Here is a 17,143-nt window from a genome sequence, read left to right as displayed (position 1 = left end):
AATAATAATCTCAATTTGAAAAAAGTCAATAAGTATTCCACCGATTTGTTATGAAAAGAGTAAATAAGTTAATGAGTAAAAATGTGCTTTACAAGTCACATAGTAAGTTGCATGGACTCACTCTGTGTGCAATAATAGTGTTTAACATGATCGTTGATTGACTACCTTATCTCTGTACCCCACACATACAATTATCTGTAAGGTCCCGCAGTCAAGCAGTGAATTTCAAACACAGATTCAACCACAAAGACCAGGGAGGTTTTCCAATGCCTTGCAAAGAAGGGCACCTATTGGTAGACCAATCTGGTCTCATAGACTACATATAACATAGTAAATGTAAATCCGGGCCACTCAAATTAGTATGTTATGTTTGGTATGGTTACATAAGACAGATGGTTACTTAAGACAAAAATGAAAGTAGGGTGGATGGGTGGGCGTATAACGGAAACGTCTAGCAACTCAAAGGTTTCAACTTTGAATCTCATGACGAACAACTTTGGCATTTTAGTTAATTAGCAACTTTTCAACTACTTACTAAGTAGTTGCAAAGTCGATAAAAAGTAGTATGTTAACTATCCCTTCACCTAACCCTAACATTAACTATTTTAGCCAACCCTAACACTAACCGTAAACCTTTAAGCTAACCCTTCCCCTAAACCTAACCTTAACCCTGTAACCTAACTCCTAAACTCAACCCTAACCTTAATCCTAACCCCTAGCCTAGCTAACATTAGGCTATAGCTAGCCAAGCAAATGGCTCTGAGATATGAATAATAAGATCATACACGTAACGTTTGAAGATGTTTTCTCCATCTCCTTAGCTATCATACTCGAATTCCACTGATTTCAAAACTCAGTCCTCCAGAAAGTGAAGAGCAACACTTAAGCAGTCTTAAGACACGATACATAAAAAAAGCTGCATTAGACAGGATTACCAAGATATACTGACCAGCTCAAATAGACAGAAGCATGCTATATGGCAGACCAATCCAAACTCATCTCTCGGCATGTCCAACACACTCATTATCTCAGCCAATCATGGCTAGTGGGAAGGTTACTCACTTTTTCTGTGGCTAAACCAACTAGGCTCGTAATTTAACAATTTTATTTGCATTTACAGATGGCATACAAGTTTGTTATTAAGGCACATGAAAGTTCACATGTTCGAGAAGGCATTTCTGGCAAAAAAAAACACATTTTGATTAAAAACAAAAGTTTTCGTTCAAACGGCTCTCCTGTGAAGTAGTGACCCGCGACTTATGCCTAGTTTCCTGAAACGGGTCACATTTAGTGACATATAATACGAATTGTAAGTCATAATATATAATACTTAATGGGTGATGGACATCCACAAATTAATACATACCATACAAAATGTAACATATCAAAATAGAGTGTTTCGGATTAACATACAGAATAATATGAAATTCTCTGAGATCAGGTTAGGTAGATGGGTAAAAATAAAGAAAGCAGACATTGAATATCCCTTTGAGTATGATTATTAATTACACTTTGGTTGATCTATCACTACACCCAGTCAATACAAAGATACAGGCGTCCTTCATAACTCAGTTGCCGGAGAGGAAGGAAACCACTCAGGGATTTCACCGTGAGACCATTGGGGACTTTAAACCATTACAGAGTTTAATGGCTGTGATAGGAGAAACCTGAGGATGGATCAACAAAATTGTAGTTACTCCAAATTACTAACCTAAATGACAGAGTGAAAAGAATGAAGCCTGTAGATCCTGTTTGCAATTCGGTACTAAAAAAAATGTGGCAAAGAAATAACTTTATGTCCTGAATACAAAGTGTTTGGGGCAAATCCAACACAACACATCACTGAGAACCACTCTTCATATTTTCAAGCATGGTGGTGGCTGCATCATGTTATGAATATGCTTGTCATTGGCAAAGACTAGGGATTTTTTTAGGATTCAAAGACACAAAATAGAGCTAAGCATTCCCATAATGTGCCTACAGTAGGAAAACTTGGTTCAGTCTGCTTTCCAACAGACACTGCATCTTTCAGCAGGACAATAACCTAAAACACAAGGCCAAATATACACTGGAGTTGCTTACCAAGACAACATAGAATTTTCCTGAGTGGCCTAGTTCAGTGACGTTTAAGTCAAGGGAGGACGATTTGTTTTCATGAGCATGGCCTTATTTCTACTACAGCATATTGGATGACTCTCATTCATATTCTTTTCACCCAGTTCAATGTAACTGCGATAGACTTTATATTGGACAAATTCAGGTATGTTTATCCCTGTTTTGTTCCGTTTGCTTCCGTTTAAGAAAGTTTTTCAACAGAATCGGCGGAATGAATACACCCCTGATCATGCATAAACACTTCACTTTCATAGCAGCCACATTTTATTCCTTCTCGCATCTATGCGCTCTCCTCCTCTGACCTCTTCCCTTCACTTGTGGACTTCAATGAACAACACATCAACTGTATGTGACCAGACGAAAAAACCTTTCCAAGCCAAACCGCTACACACAGCCTACATAAGCGTGTCATCATATTAGCTAAAGTAACGTCATAGTTGGCATAGCTAATAGAACTAACGTGTTAGTATACCCGCTACAATCATGCAGTAACGTTACAGTGTACAGTCAGTAAGCAGTTACACCGGTGGGCCCCGGTGGCAATAAATTAGTAATGCCAAAAGCTTACCTTAACTTGGAAAAGTTCCAGTGTTGTGTTGGACAATCATGGCCCTCTAGCTAATATAACATCCCTCTGTCTGAGCAGGGTGTTTCAGTAGGCTAAACTAGCTAGCTGCATTTGCTAGCTAAGTAAGTGAAACTGAAAAAAATGACAATCTCTCTTTCTATTTCTCTCTTGCTTCATCCTTCATTTTATACATTGCAGTGGTAGCAAGCTGTAGCTTATGCTTCCAGTACTAGATAAATTATCTGATCCTTTGATTGGGTGGACAACATGTCAGTTCATGCTGCAAGTGCTCTTAAAGGCTTGAGGACGTCCTCCGGAAGTTGTCATAATTACTGTGTGTCTATGGAAGGGGTGAGAACCATGAGCCTCCTAGGTTTTGTATTGAAGTCAATGTACCCACCGGAGGATCGAAGCTAGCTGTCCTCCGGCTACACCATGGTGCTACCCTACAGAGTGCTGTTGAGGCTACTGTAGACCTTCTTTGCAAAATAGTGTGTTTTAATACATTATTTGGTGATGTGATTATATTTAGTATAGTTATACTAAAAGGATCACTCTTTCAATGTTTTACAATTAAAAAAAATAAATTCACTGAGGATGGTCCTCCTCTGAGGAGCCTCCACTGGCCTAGTTACAGTTTTGACTTACATCGGCTTGAAAATCTATGGCAAGACTTAAAAATAGTTGTCTATCAATGATCAACAACCAACTTGACAGAGCTTAAAGAATTTTTTAAAATTAAGAATGTCCTAATATTGTACAATCTAGCTGTGCAAAGCTCTTAGAGACTTACCAAGAAAGACTCACAGCTGTAATCACTGCAAAATGTATTTCTAACATGTATTGGGGTGTGAATACTTATGTAAATTGGATATTTATCTATTTTCAATAAATTTGCTAACATTTCTGAAAACATGGTTTCACTTTGTCATTATGGGGTATTGTGTGTAGATGGGTGAGAAAAAACATATATTTAATACATTTTGAATTCAGGCTGTAACACAACAAAACGTGGAATAAGTCAAGGGGTATGAATACTTTCTGAAGGCACTATAGGTGCTATCACTTGTCTGGAGCAGTGATATTGCCAGAGGAGCATCTCTGTTTACTCTCTGCCAAAACCTGCACACCTGGTTTAGAATTTGCTATGATGATTTCTGGAACAAATAAACCCAGTGTACATGATGATCCAATACCAGTATTGACATGTCTATATTGTCATGAGGAATTCTTAGAATTTTTACATTTGAATTCATGCAAAGGCCTGTAAAGTAAAGATTGGAGACTGAAGTTTGAAGGAAAGTGTAGTAGTCAAGCGGGAAGTGGGGCGTGAGGGCAGGGTGGGAAGAAGCATAATAGTAATTTTTTGTAATCTGCATAAGAATCTAATTGTTACCCGTATATTCATATATTGAAACCATGTAAGCAACAGTAGACTCAGGCCATGTCATCAGGAGCGAAGTTTTGTGTGTTACCCAGTCTGCCCATTTGAAGGATCATAATATAACCAAGGTCCAGGTCAGAGAAATAAGCAGACTGCAAAGAGATGGTGAGACCAGCCTGGAGGGACGGTTGTGTGTGTGCGGTTATACAAAGAAAAGTAATTGGAACACATTATTAAACCAACTAAGAAGTAGAGTTTCCAACAAGATCATGTTGGATTTGCATTTACTTACCATGTGAGTTCAAAATGTTGTGCAAATAGATAGATATGCTACAAATACGTTGTCTTGCTCATCGATATCATAAATGACAAACCTGAAAATATGTGTCCAAAAAAATTACATATGCACATATAGTATTTCAAAATATGTAATTATGACACAATTGACATAACCCCATACAGATACATCTAAATAATGGATTTCATGCTCATTTGACTTACCTGGCAGCTGCAAGTAATCCATAATGAGCCCACATATGATTGAGTTCTGGGAGCTATGCCTGTCCTGTATCTGCACATCCATGAGATGCACCTGGCATGGTTCTGCTGATTATATAACCCCCTGGAGGAACTACAATAGGCATGGTGGCGGGCGTATTATGACACAAGGGTTTTCAATCACTAGCCACCCCACCAATTAATTATCGCCGATCTGGTCCTTTGTTGTCCTTTTGTGTGTAATGATTTGGCTCAAAATATGTTTGTGTGTGCTACTCAACCTGCATAGAGTACTATGAAGGGTCAAAAAGAGACTGTTGTGAAGCTTTCCTTTTTTTGGTCTGAGGACACCGTTTAATTATTATATTCAAACTGGCAACTGAGTTCATAGGACAGCAAAAATAATTATTGCCACCATTGCTTTTGTGATTTATTACCATTGATGTTGCAGCCATGTACAACTTCTAAGGGCTCTATTAAATCTGTATCGCTGAAGCCGATTCAGCTGACATATACAGCGTTTACCGTGAATGGAATCTCCGCCTCTTGAACATTGCGTTTAAATTCCAATTGGGCTTTAGTGCTGAACTTCTGAAATACGGATTGAAGTTTGCCTTGTTCATGAGCACACAAAAGAGAAAGGACAGTGCCTTTCTTTCACCAGCTTGTCCCAGCCCAGAACACAGAAACTAACTCCACCCTTGTATCAAATCAAAGCAGAGAGTCACTGACAAAGCATGAATTAGTAAAATATCAGAGGAAAAACAGAAGGATTCTAAGGATTCTAAAAATAGGGATATTTCTATGTACATGAATGGATGGGTGCTGCTGATGGATTATATGAGTCCCCTGAAATGATCAACCTGTGGATGGTTTAGCAGATTCTTGGAAAGTGCCCACATCGCCCTGCAGCCATGGCAACTGACTGGAACGATGGAGGGTTTCTGTGTTAACCATTTAACTGTTTTCTAATCCGGCTGGTAGAGCATGTTTTGACAGTGGATATGAAAAAAATCATCACCTGAAATTGATTGTTCAACTCCCCCAGCCCTCCTGCATCAGTTTACATCATTTGTACCTTTTGGATTGAGTGTTGTGTCAATCTAACTTTGCCCACTCAGAGGGCTGTATGAAAACTCAAAATCAGTCACCAAAGATATGGGATTCAGTTGGTGAGGGGTAATATTGCACCATTCCTGTTAGTAGAGACCATAAGAGTAGGAATGTGTAAATAAATAGTTAAACATTTGTAAAAAGGCCAAAAAGTATGAATTCTGGATGTGCTGAAACAGGTGGTTGATTAGTCAATATAAGGTACTAACTGTCATTAAAAAAACATTGTCATTAAAATCTCTTTGGTGAAAAATACGATTGAGTGTTTTTGAGGACATTGTACTATACACGAATATTCATGTTAGGACACACCAAATGACCTTTATTTTTCCCTGATTTCAAATCTGCCCTCATTTAACAATGCTTACCCTCCTATAAAATCCATTAAAGCATATCTATAGTAATTTATGCATTATTGAGATGAGTACAAATGCTATTCAAATTACCCTTCTAACATGGAATTGCTGGTATGACCCTCTTGACTTCTCAGCCACTTGGTAGGGCTCTGTAATTTCCAAATGTATTTGAGTTGCAAGTAGTAGGATTTGAAGGTGAAATCAAGAAGAGACAGTTACAGAACTATATAATATTTGCTTTAAGTGAAGCTATCCCTGAAAAATAAATACTTTTTCCAAAATACGTACATTTGATGCTGAGTGATATTGAGTGATGCTTTATGTACGTGAAGCCATCCTCTTTATTAGAAACCCACTTAAGGTGGCCTTGGATGACGCCTAGTACATACTGTTACAGTTAGGTAATTCTGCAAACCAACCTGATCTCTACAACAATTGACATAAGACAGAGTAATTCTGATTTATGTTAAAAAAAATACTGTACTTTTGTGTCTAGCAGTGTTTAGGCCTTGTTGAATGTGACTCTTCTCTTTTCAAATTTCCATACATTCAAGATCATTTGAGGTGATACAATCCTTCTTATGATAGTAATATACCTGTCTCACATCAGAATACCTCGAATGGGATCGAAAGTTGTTACAAAGCTGTCAGCAAACACTGAATGCAGGATTGAAAGAAGATTATATGTAATCTAACCTTGAGCTTCCTGAATTTCAAGTATGACATACTGTCTTATCCCATTCATACCAAGATGAAAACCAGCCATCTTCACATGCGGTCTTCTTTTTTACCGCCTTTTTATCTGCGAGGTATTGCCGGTAACAAGCCTGTACTTTTATTTTTGCCAGCTGAGGTAGTCATCAATGCAGTATTATGTTTCAAACTCCCATCAATGCTTCAGTATAAAACGTCCCCTTTCATCTTACCGGCTTTGGCACGCATTAAAACATGAATATTCTATTGTTGTTCGACATCAAACTTGTCCTTGCTGTTATGAAAAGGTATAAACACAAAAATGTCAGTCTGCATGACATCACAGCAATTAATATATGGTAATGAGCAGATTCCAAAGACATCAGAAACAACGCGGTATGATGTGGCATTGGCTAGCCAGTAGACAAACACTAGGATCTCCAAGATCTTGCCCATCCATTGTACCCTTCTTCTGGCTGTAACCCTCCCACTAGACTGTCAAATGAAGGCCGGTTCATCCAAAAATGCGGCTTTAGGTCTTTATAATCCAAATAGTTTCAAGATGAGAACATTGGGGGTTTAGAGTGGTGTATGGCCCTCTGCTTTGGTTTTTTGCTAGTTTGTTAGCTAGCTATCTAGCTAGCCAGCCCATATAATTAACAGAACATACATATACAGTCATAAGTTTGGACACACCTACTTATTCAAAGGTTTATCTTTATCTTTACTATTTTCTACATTGTATAATAATAGTGAAGACATCAAAACTATGAAATAACACATATGGAATCATGTAGCAACCAAAAAAGTGTTAAACAAATCAAAATATATTTATATTTGAGATTCTTCAAAGTAGCCACCCTTTGCCTTGATGACAGCTTTGCACACTCTTGGCATTCTCTCAACCAGCTTCACCTGGAATGCTTTTCCAACAGTCTTGAAGGAGTTCCCTCATATGCTGATCACTTGTTGGCTGCTTTTCCTTCACTCTGTGGTCCAATTTATCCCAAACCATCTCAATTGGGTTGAGGTCGGGTAATTGTGGAAGCCAGGTCATCTGATGCAGCACTCCATCTCTCTCCTTCTTGGTCAAATAGCCCTTACACAGCCTGGAGGTGTGTTTTGGGTCATTGTCCTGTTGGAAAACAAATGATAGTGCCACTAAGCACAAACCAGATGGGATGGCATATCGCTGCATAATGCTGTGGTAGCCATGCTGGTTAACGGTCCCATGAATTCTAAATAAATCACTGACAGTGTCACCAGCAAAGCACCCCTACACATCACACAACCTCCTCCATGCTTCATGGTGGGACCACACATGCGGAAATCATCTGTTCACCTACTCTGTGTCTCACAAAGACACGGCTGTTGGAACTAAAAATCTCAAATTTGGACTCATCAGACCAAAGGACATATTTCTACCGGTCTAATGTCCATCGCTCATGATTCTTGGCCCAAGCAAGTCTCTTCTTCTTATTGGTGTCCTTTAGTAGTGGTTTCTTTGCAGCAATTCGACCATGAAGGCCTGATTCACGCAGTCTCCAAAACAGTTGATGTTGAGATGTGTCTGTTACTTGAACTCTGTGAATCATTTATTTGGGCTGCAATCTAAGGTGCAGTTAACTGTAATGAATTTATCCAATGCAGCAGAGGTAACCCTGGGTCTTCCTTTCGTGTGGCGGTCCTCATGAGAGCCAGTTTCATCATAGTGCTTGATGGTTTTTGCGATTGCACTTGAAGAAACGTTCAAAGTTCTTGAAAATGTCCGCATTGACAGACCTTCATGTCTTAAAGTAATGATGGACTGTCGTTTCTCTTTGCTTATTTGAGCTGTTCTTGCCATAATATGGACTTGGTCTTTTACCAAATAGGGCTATCTTCTGTATACCACCCCTACCTTGTCACAGCACAACTGATTGGCTCAAACACATTAAGAAGGAAAGAAATTCCACAAATGAACTTTTAACAAGGCACACCTGTTGATTGAAATGCATTCCAGGTGACTACCTCATGAAGCTGGTGGAGAGAATGCCAAGAGTTTGCAAAGCTGTCATCAATGCAAAGTGTGGCTACTTTGAAGAATCTCAAATATAAAATATATTTTGATTTGTTAAACACTTTTTTGGTTACTACATGATTCCATGTGTGTTATTTCATAGTTTTGATCTCTTCACTCTTATTCTACAATGTAGAACATATTTCAAATAAAGAAAAACCCTTGAATGAGTAGGTATGTCGAAACTTTTGACTGGTACTGTAATCAAGGATCTATACCAGTATTTTCTAAATTGTCTTAGAGCAGGTAGCCTGGCGGGTAGGATTGTTGGGCCAGAAACCGAAAGGTTGCTGGATTGAATCCTGAGCTGACAAGGAAAAATCTGTCGTTCTGCCCCTAAGCAAGGCAGTTAACCCCCAACAACTGCTCCCCGGATGTCGATTAATGCACTCCGCACCTCTCTCATTCAGAGGGGTTGGGTTAAATGCAAAGGACACAATTCAGTTGGATGCAGTTAGATTATTACTATGAATCTCAATTGTTTCTCCTGTTTCTCAGATTTAGCTATTGAGGATATTATAATAAGATATAATTTAATAATCTACACATCTCAAATGTACACTCAATCTAAGATCATATGTCTCAAACAATAGCTTCTCTTTTACATCGCTGTATTTCTCCGAAGGGGCCTTTACGATAAATAAGTCAGGCATGAAGGAGCACTACAGAATTCAAAATTGAGAAGATCCAATTCATCTCAGGAGGTCAGAAAAACTCCTTATTAAGCAACACGCTTTTCCTATGGGTACCACCGTTGTGTCGTCAGTAAACTTAATGATGGTGTTGGAGTCATGCGTGACCACGCAGTCGTGGGTGAACAGAGAGTTCATGAAGGGGCTAAGCACACAGCCCTGGGGGGCGCCAGTGTTGAGAGTCAGCTTGGCGGAGGTGCTTTTGCCTGCCTTCATTTAGAACTTGATCTGCTGTCATGTCAGGCTACCATGACAAGGGTCACAACAGCAGGGTTAAAGTTGAATGTCTCTTGCGCCGTTGCCAGCTAAGCACTAGATGTATAAATGGCGACTGCACACAAGAAAGAAGGAAAAATGCCCAATTATATTTTTTACAGGCAACATATCGTGAATCTTGTGTGAATTAGGTACTGTATATATCAGATCAGCACCGAACACTCTCACACCTCCTTTTTTTGGAATAAGGAAGAAAGATTGCAGTGTGATATTGTTCTTGCCAAATAAAGTTGGATCTTTAAATTTAATTCCGCTACTTTTCACCCTCATATTCATTATCTCCAGAACCAAACCATTGTCTACATGTGTTAAAAAAGTGTGTTTCTTCGATCTGTGGTTAGAAAGATAAGAAGAAAGATCCTAAAAATTGGGTAGGATCTGGACACAACTACTCATTCAAGGGTTTTTCCTTATCTTTACTATTTTAAACAATTGTAGAATAGTGAAGACATCAAAACTATAAAATAACACATATTATCTTTAAAAGTGTTAAACAAATCAAAATATATTTTATATTTGAAATTCTTCAATGCCGCCACCCTTTGCCTTGATGACAGCTTTGTACACTCTTGGCATTCTCTCAACCAGCTTGGCATTCTCTTTCCTTCTTAATGCGTTTGAGCCAATCAGTTGTGTTGTGACAAGGTAGTGGTGGTATACAGAAGAAAGCCCTAGATGAGCGGTCCAACTCATCCTCGTTCCAAACGGACGTGAGACAACTAGAGACGTTCCGTATAGACCTGGTTGGATCCAGACCCAGTCCGATCCGAGTGAGGGAAGCAGCAGAAAAGTACTTTTTTAAGCTACTTTTTAACCAGAGCTGATAAAGCGCGAGATGGAGACAGAGGTGCCGCTCTAGCAGGCGGGGAGGGGCCATACTGTGAGCGAGTAACACGGGGAGCAGGGACGGAGAGACAGCAACCAACGTCTTGGTTGTTGTAGCCTATTCTTCTCCTTCCGTAATTTTAATTCCATCTTCCATTGATTAGATACTTTATCTCCTAACTTTTGCCACACCCGTGTGTATGCATGTGTGCGTGTGTCCATGCCTGTGTATGTGTCAGACATCAAGGGGTGTAATCGATAGGCCAAAGAGCCAGCCCAAAGCGCTGGGGCGCACTGACTGAGTCAGAGGTGTGATTCATCTTAGGACAGAAGGGGAGGCTGCATAACAATGTGATATATTCAACAACTGGGGATTAATAAGTAGGTTACAAGAGCATTTCCAGTAAAGCTGATTGCTTGAAACATAGTGGCAGTTAGAATACAGTTCCTAAATGTTATTGCTACATTTAAATCACCACTGTGAATGCTTTTTAAACACCTTAAAATCAAGACTCACATTGCTGACATTGTTAAAACCATCAATTAGATTGATTAATTTGACACATGCTACAAGGACAACCTGTATGTGCTGTGAGGTAAGGTGCAGCAGGGCAGGGCTAGTCATACCTCTCTCCATGTCAGACCAAGAACATCCTCCAGATATGATGCCCATCCTTGTAAACACCCCCTCATTGGCTGAGAGACAGGGAAGAGCAAGGGATGAGAGTGCTGAGGGGTGTCTGGAGGAAAAGTGAGAATGATTCTGCTAAGTGAAGATCTGGCTGTCTGTGTGTGCTTTAATACCTATTCTTTCAGTTAGTGTCTCAAACTCTCTGGACTCAGCCACTCACTCACAGACACACACACTCCTTTATTCGCTTTCCATGTATCTCTCAAACTCTCTGCCTCCCTCTCTCTCTCTACCTTTCTCCTTCTCTCTCCATCCTCTCGCTCTCGCTTACCCCTCTCCCTCTCTCTTTCTCTACCCTGCTCTCTTCTCCTCTCTCTCTTTCTCAGATACCTGTCTGGCTGTAGCTGTGGTAAATAGATGGCAGCGTGAGTCCAGAGGATGATGAGGCTTTCCTGCCAGTGGAGTCTGAGGTAGATGCAAACGGCCACCTGCGGTCACGGATCGGACTGCCTCCGAATGTCTCAGACTATATACTTCACTGCCCAGTGTCTGCCTGGCACTCGAAGCTGAAGCTCTTTAAGGTAGTAGCTCCTCGTTAGGCACAGAAACTCTTTGGACATATTAAGGGAATAATGAAGAACGAAGTGTGCTGAAGAGTACTGACTGAAGAGACCCTACAAAAGCAATGAATGTCACGCACCAGCATCACCATGGATCATTCCACCTACGGAACCACAGCTCTGGAGCTCTGCCTTTCAGCAATCAGCAGCCCCAGGCTATGGCGGAGAGAATCCGTGGTTTGCCTGGGTGTTACGAGCAGCTGCTCATCTCCACTGAGGTTTTCCTCACGCTGGGCATCGTCAGCCTTTTGGAGAACATCCTGGTTATTGCAGCCATCATCAAGAACAAGAATCTGCACTCTCCCATGTACTTCTTCATCTGTTCCCTGGCCGTGGCTGACATGCTGGTCAGCGTCTCCAATGCCACAGAGACCATTGTCATGGCGATGATCACTGATGGCAACTTGGGGATCGGCGGTGGCAAGATCAAGAGCATGGACAACGTGTTTGACTCTATGATCTGTAGTTCCCTACTGGCGTCTATCTGGAACCTGCTGGCCATCGCTGTTGACCGTTACGTGACTATCTTCTACGCGCTACGCTACCACAACATTATGACCGTGCGCCGGGCTGCCGCCATCATCACCAGCATCTGGACCTTCTGCACTGTGTCAGGCGTACTCTTCATCGTCTACTCGGAGAGCACTACCGTCCTCATCTGCCTCATCATCATGTTCTTCAGCATGCTGGTGCTCATGGCCTCGCTGTATGTCCACATGTTCATGCTGGCGCGTCTGCACATGAAGAGGATTGCCGCTCTGCCGGGCAACGGCCCCATCTGGCAGGCAGCCAACATGAAGGGGGCCATCACCCTCACCATCCTCCTGGGGGTGTTCATAGTGTGCTGGGCGCCCTTCTTCCTCCATCTGATCCTCATGATCTCCTGCCCCAGGAACCCCTACTGTATGTGCTTCATGTCTCACTTCAACATGTACCTCATTCTCATCATGTGTAACTCTGTCATCGATCCGCTAATCTACGCCTTCAGGAGCCAGGAGATGAGGAAGACCTTCAAGGAGATCTTCTGCTGCTGGTATGATATTGCCTCTCTGTGTGTCTCTGTGTGAAATTCCCGGCAGATACTGAACCTTATGGAGATACTGCATGTGAACTGTTAAGGGACAGTTTCAAAGAAACAATATTCTAATATCTGTAAATAAGTAAGATTTATCTCACTACCACACAAACTATTGAGTCAACACATGTAATGGCTATCATTGCATAGAGAGGTTTGTGAATAGTTTTTTGCTTGTCTTTATCAAGGATTCCAATCATTTGGATTCATATCTTTTTGAGAAAACATTTATTACTTGTTAAAAAAAATGTTTTCTCAATATTGATAAAGATGAGCAAAAAATAATAAATAAATGAAAAAGAATATAAACTCAGCAAAAAACAAACGTCCTCTCACTGTCAACTGCATTTATTTTCAGCAAACTAAACATGTGTAAATATTTGTATGAACATAACAAGATTCAACAACTGAGACATAAACTGAACAAGTTCCACAGACATGTGACTAACAGAAATGGAGTAATGTGTCCCTGAACAAAGGGGGGGTCAAAATCAAAGTACTGCAGTGCATCTCCTCCTCATGGACTGCACCAGATTTGCCAGTTATTTTTGTGAGATGTTACCCCACTCTTCCACAAAGACACCTGCAAGTTCCCGGACATTTCTGAGGGGAATGGCCCTAGCCCTCACTCTCTGATCCAACAGGTCCCAGACGTGCTCAATGGGATTGAGATCCGGGCTCTTCGCTGGCCATAGCAGAACACTGACATTCCTGTCTTGCAGGAAATCAAGCACAGAACGAGCAGTATGGCTGGTGGCATTGTCATGCTGGAGGGTCATGTCAGGATTAGCCTACAGGAAGGGTACCACATGAGGGAGGAGGATGTCTTCCCTGTAACGCACAGCATTGAGATTGCCTGCAATGACAACAAGCTCAGTCCGATGATCCTGTGACACACTGCCCCAGACAATGACGGACCCTCCACCTCCAAATCGATCCCGCTCCGGAGTACAGGCCTCGGTGTAACGCTCATTCCTTCCACGATAAACGCAAATCCGACTATCACCCCTGGTGAGACAAAACCGCGACTCGTCAGAGAAGAGCACTTTTTGCCAGTCCTGTCTGGTCCAGCGACGGTGGGTTTGTGCCCATAGGTGAGGACCTGCCTTACAACAGGCCTACAAGCCCTCAGTCCAGCTTCTCTCAGCCTATTGTGGACAGTCTGAGCACTGATGGAGGGATTGTGTGTTTCTGGTGTAACTCAGGCAGTTGTTGTTGCCATCCTGTACCTGTCCCGCAGGTGTGATGTTCGGATGTACAGATCCTGTGCAGGTATTGTTACACGTGGTCTGCCACTGCGAGGACAATCAGCTGTCCGTCCTGTCTCCCTGTAGCGCTGTCTTAGGCGTCTCACAGTACGGACATTGCAATTTATTGCCCTGGCCACATCTACAGTCCTCATGCCTCCTTGCAGCATGCCTAAGGCACGTTCACACAGATGAGCAGGACCCCTGGGCATCTTTCTTGTGGTGTTTTTCAGAGTCAGTAGAAAGGCCTCTTTAGTGTCCTAAGTTTTTATAACTGTGACCTTAATTGCCTACCGTCTGTAAGCTCTTAGTGTCTTAACGACCGTTCCAAAGGTGCATGTTCATTAATTGGTTCATTGAACAAGCAAGGAAACAGTGTTTAAACCCTTTACAATGAAGTTCTGTGAAGTTATTTGGATTTTTACGAATTATCTTTGAAAGACAGGGTCCTTTTTTTGCTGAGTTTAAATAGTAAGCTTTATTGTATTCAAAAAAACTGAAAATTATATGTTTTTACACTAAAACAATGAAAAACAATAAGAGATTTTGTTTAACAATTAATAAATGTTTAGGGGTCAAAATTATTGCCACCCCTGTTTGCAGTACCTTTCAATACCTCACCTTACAAGGATAATGGCACTGAGCCTTTTTCTATAATGCTTTATGAGATTGGAGAACGCTTTGGGAGGATATTAGATCATTCCTCCATACAGAATCCTTTCAGATCATTGATATCCTTCGCCTGTGCCCTCTTCAGTTCAAACCGCAGGGTTATTGTCTTGCTGGAAGATCCACTTATAGCCAAATTTTTGCCTCCTGTCAGATGAAACCAGGTTTTTGGATTACTTTTTCTGGTACTGGGTAAAGTTCATGATGCTCTTGACCTTGGCCATAACATCAAAGATCCACCACCACAACATTTTAGAGTAGGTATGGGGTTATTTTCTGCATATGATTCCTAATTTCGATGCCAACCCCACCACTGATGTGCGTGGCCAAAGAGCTCTATTTTAATGTCATTCAACAAATGTAAAATCCTGGAGTTAATTGGCATTGACACTTTGATTGGAACCAGGGCTATGGTCAGATGACCGGAAAATAGAGCTCTTTGGCCACACCAGTGGCGGGTTTGGCGTAAAAAAGAGGAATCATATATAGAAAAGAATCCCATACCTACTGTAAAATATGGTGGTGGGTCTTTGATGTTATGGGGCTATTTTGACTCGTATCTTTTTGAGAAAAACATTTATTACTTGTTAAGCATATAATTTTTCCAATGTTCTTCTATACAGTATAGCTCAGTATTTGTAGTATTTATTTTATACAGTCTGTTTTGCTTGTCTTTATCAAGGGTACCAATAATTTGTATTCTTATCTTTTTCAGAAAACATGTATTAGTTGTTAAAGATGCACTATGCAAAAATCGCTCCGCCATTTCCCGGTTGTTAAAATTTGAATAGTTCACCTAATTTCAGTTTATGTGACAAAACAAGCAAGTATAGTGTAGAGAATCATTGTAGCATCTAAACCGATGTGAAATATATTATCCATAACCAAAAATATTGTATTTTCAGCTGTTTGAAGCTGGTGTACAAAACCGAAAGTTAAAGAAGCAAAAACAAAACTTAAAAACGGGAATTATAGAAATAGCCTACATAGAACAGATCTACCGCTTCTTAGATTTGCTTTCAACGAGAATGACAGATCTAAAACTCAAATTTCTATCTGAATTTTGTCAGGTTGCCTAAAAAGTTACATATCGCAGCTTTAAACAAAATATTTATATTTTTTTCAATTGTATTAGCATTAAAGCATATAATTTTCTAAATAATTGGGCATACAATATAGCTATTTCTTGCTCATCTTTATCAAGGGTGACAATTTTGGGCTTGACTGTATATGTGATGAAAAAAGGAACTAATCCTACTGCAATACAGAGCCAAGGAAGTGAATGAAAAAATGTAATACTTGGCTGTAGGCAATCTGCTAAAAGACAAGAGGAGAGCTATACAATATTGTTTCATTGATATGTGCAAGTAAAATGCATCAGTGTGCTTTCAATTAAGTACCCTTTGCATGTTATTCAGGATAAACATTTTCCAGATATTTCATTTCTAGATGTGGTTTCCTTGTTTTTAATGATGTGACAGGAATATTATGTAGATATGTGATTTAACTTATTCATGAGGCATCTTCTGAGGATTTATTTTGGTGATGATGATTAGCCTATTCATTCCTTGTGGAACATTCTGCCTTCAATGTTTACTGTGACTCTGGGCTAAGAGTGCCAAACATGACTAAACGCTGCCAGTGGATGTGATTACGTATCACTTTTTTCTTCCTATTTTAGTGTGAAATGAAATGAAACTATGTGTTTTGAGGTTTTGAACGTTTTTAGGTTGCAATTGAAATCTTCTGAACGTTTTGAGGTTGCAAGGGAATTCTAACCAAGATTTCTACTTGTTCCCCAGTTTTAAGTTGCTTGCTAGTGGCATAGCATGGTTGCCAGGGAAACTAACACTTGATAGAAACATACAATTCACAATATTTTTTGTATATTTAATTTCGCTTGATGGAATGGATTTAAAACTGGAACTGCAGAGCATTATTCTAGTAGGCTAGTTCCTAATGTCAAACAACAGTTAGCTCTACTGGGAATGATACAGCAAGGGATAATAAATGACATGCTGATCTGTTCTTATTCATTTTGGTTATTTAGTTGGTTCCTTGTATTGACAATAGCATACTTTACTGAAAGCTACTAGGGAGCCAGGCAGCCAGCTCTGTTCTAGTTATCAGCCAGGATAAATGAACAGGTGGATCTTGACACAATTCTCTTAGGAGCAGGAGCTGAAATTTACAGTGTCTAATGATGATGTGGAGATAAGCACTGGAAGACAAAGTTGCCCATCCTCTGTCTCTTATTAACAGAAGAGTATATGATAGGATTTTCCATCAACCCATTAGCATGTTTTAATTAAATTATTATGC

At 40.3% G+C, this 17,143-nt stretch overlaps 1 protein-coding gene across 1 annotated transcript in view; it reads left to right on the top strand.

Annotated features, from left to right (window-relative positions):
- LOC115169741 (melanocortin receptor 4-like) overlaps positions 1–12,963 on the top strand; it is a 50,999-nt gene extending 38,036 nt beyond the window's left edge. Inside the window, exon 3 of the mRNA XM_029725655.1 lies at positions 11,597–12,963. Within this exon, the coding sequence (XP_029581515.1) occupies positions 11,896–12,897 (1,002 nt within the window). The 5' untranslated portion in view covers positions 11,597–11,895 and the 3' untranslated portion in view covers positions 12,898–12,963. The remainder of the gene's footprint in view (positions 1–11,596) is intronic.
- The last annotated feature ends 4,180 nt before the right edge of the window (positions 12,964–17,143 follow it).

Source organism: Salmo trutta, chromosome 31 (assembly GCF_901001165.1).
Source record: "Salmo trutta chromosome 31, fSalTru1.1, whole genome shotgun sequence".
NCBI lineage: Eukaryota > Metazoa > Chordata > Actinopteri > Salmoniformes > Salmonidae > Salmo > Salmo trutta.
The sequence above is the reverse complement of the archived record's forward strand: the minus strand, read 5'-3'. Positions and strand labels throughout refer to the sequence as shown.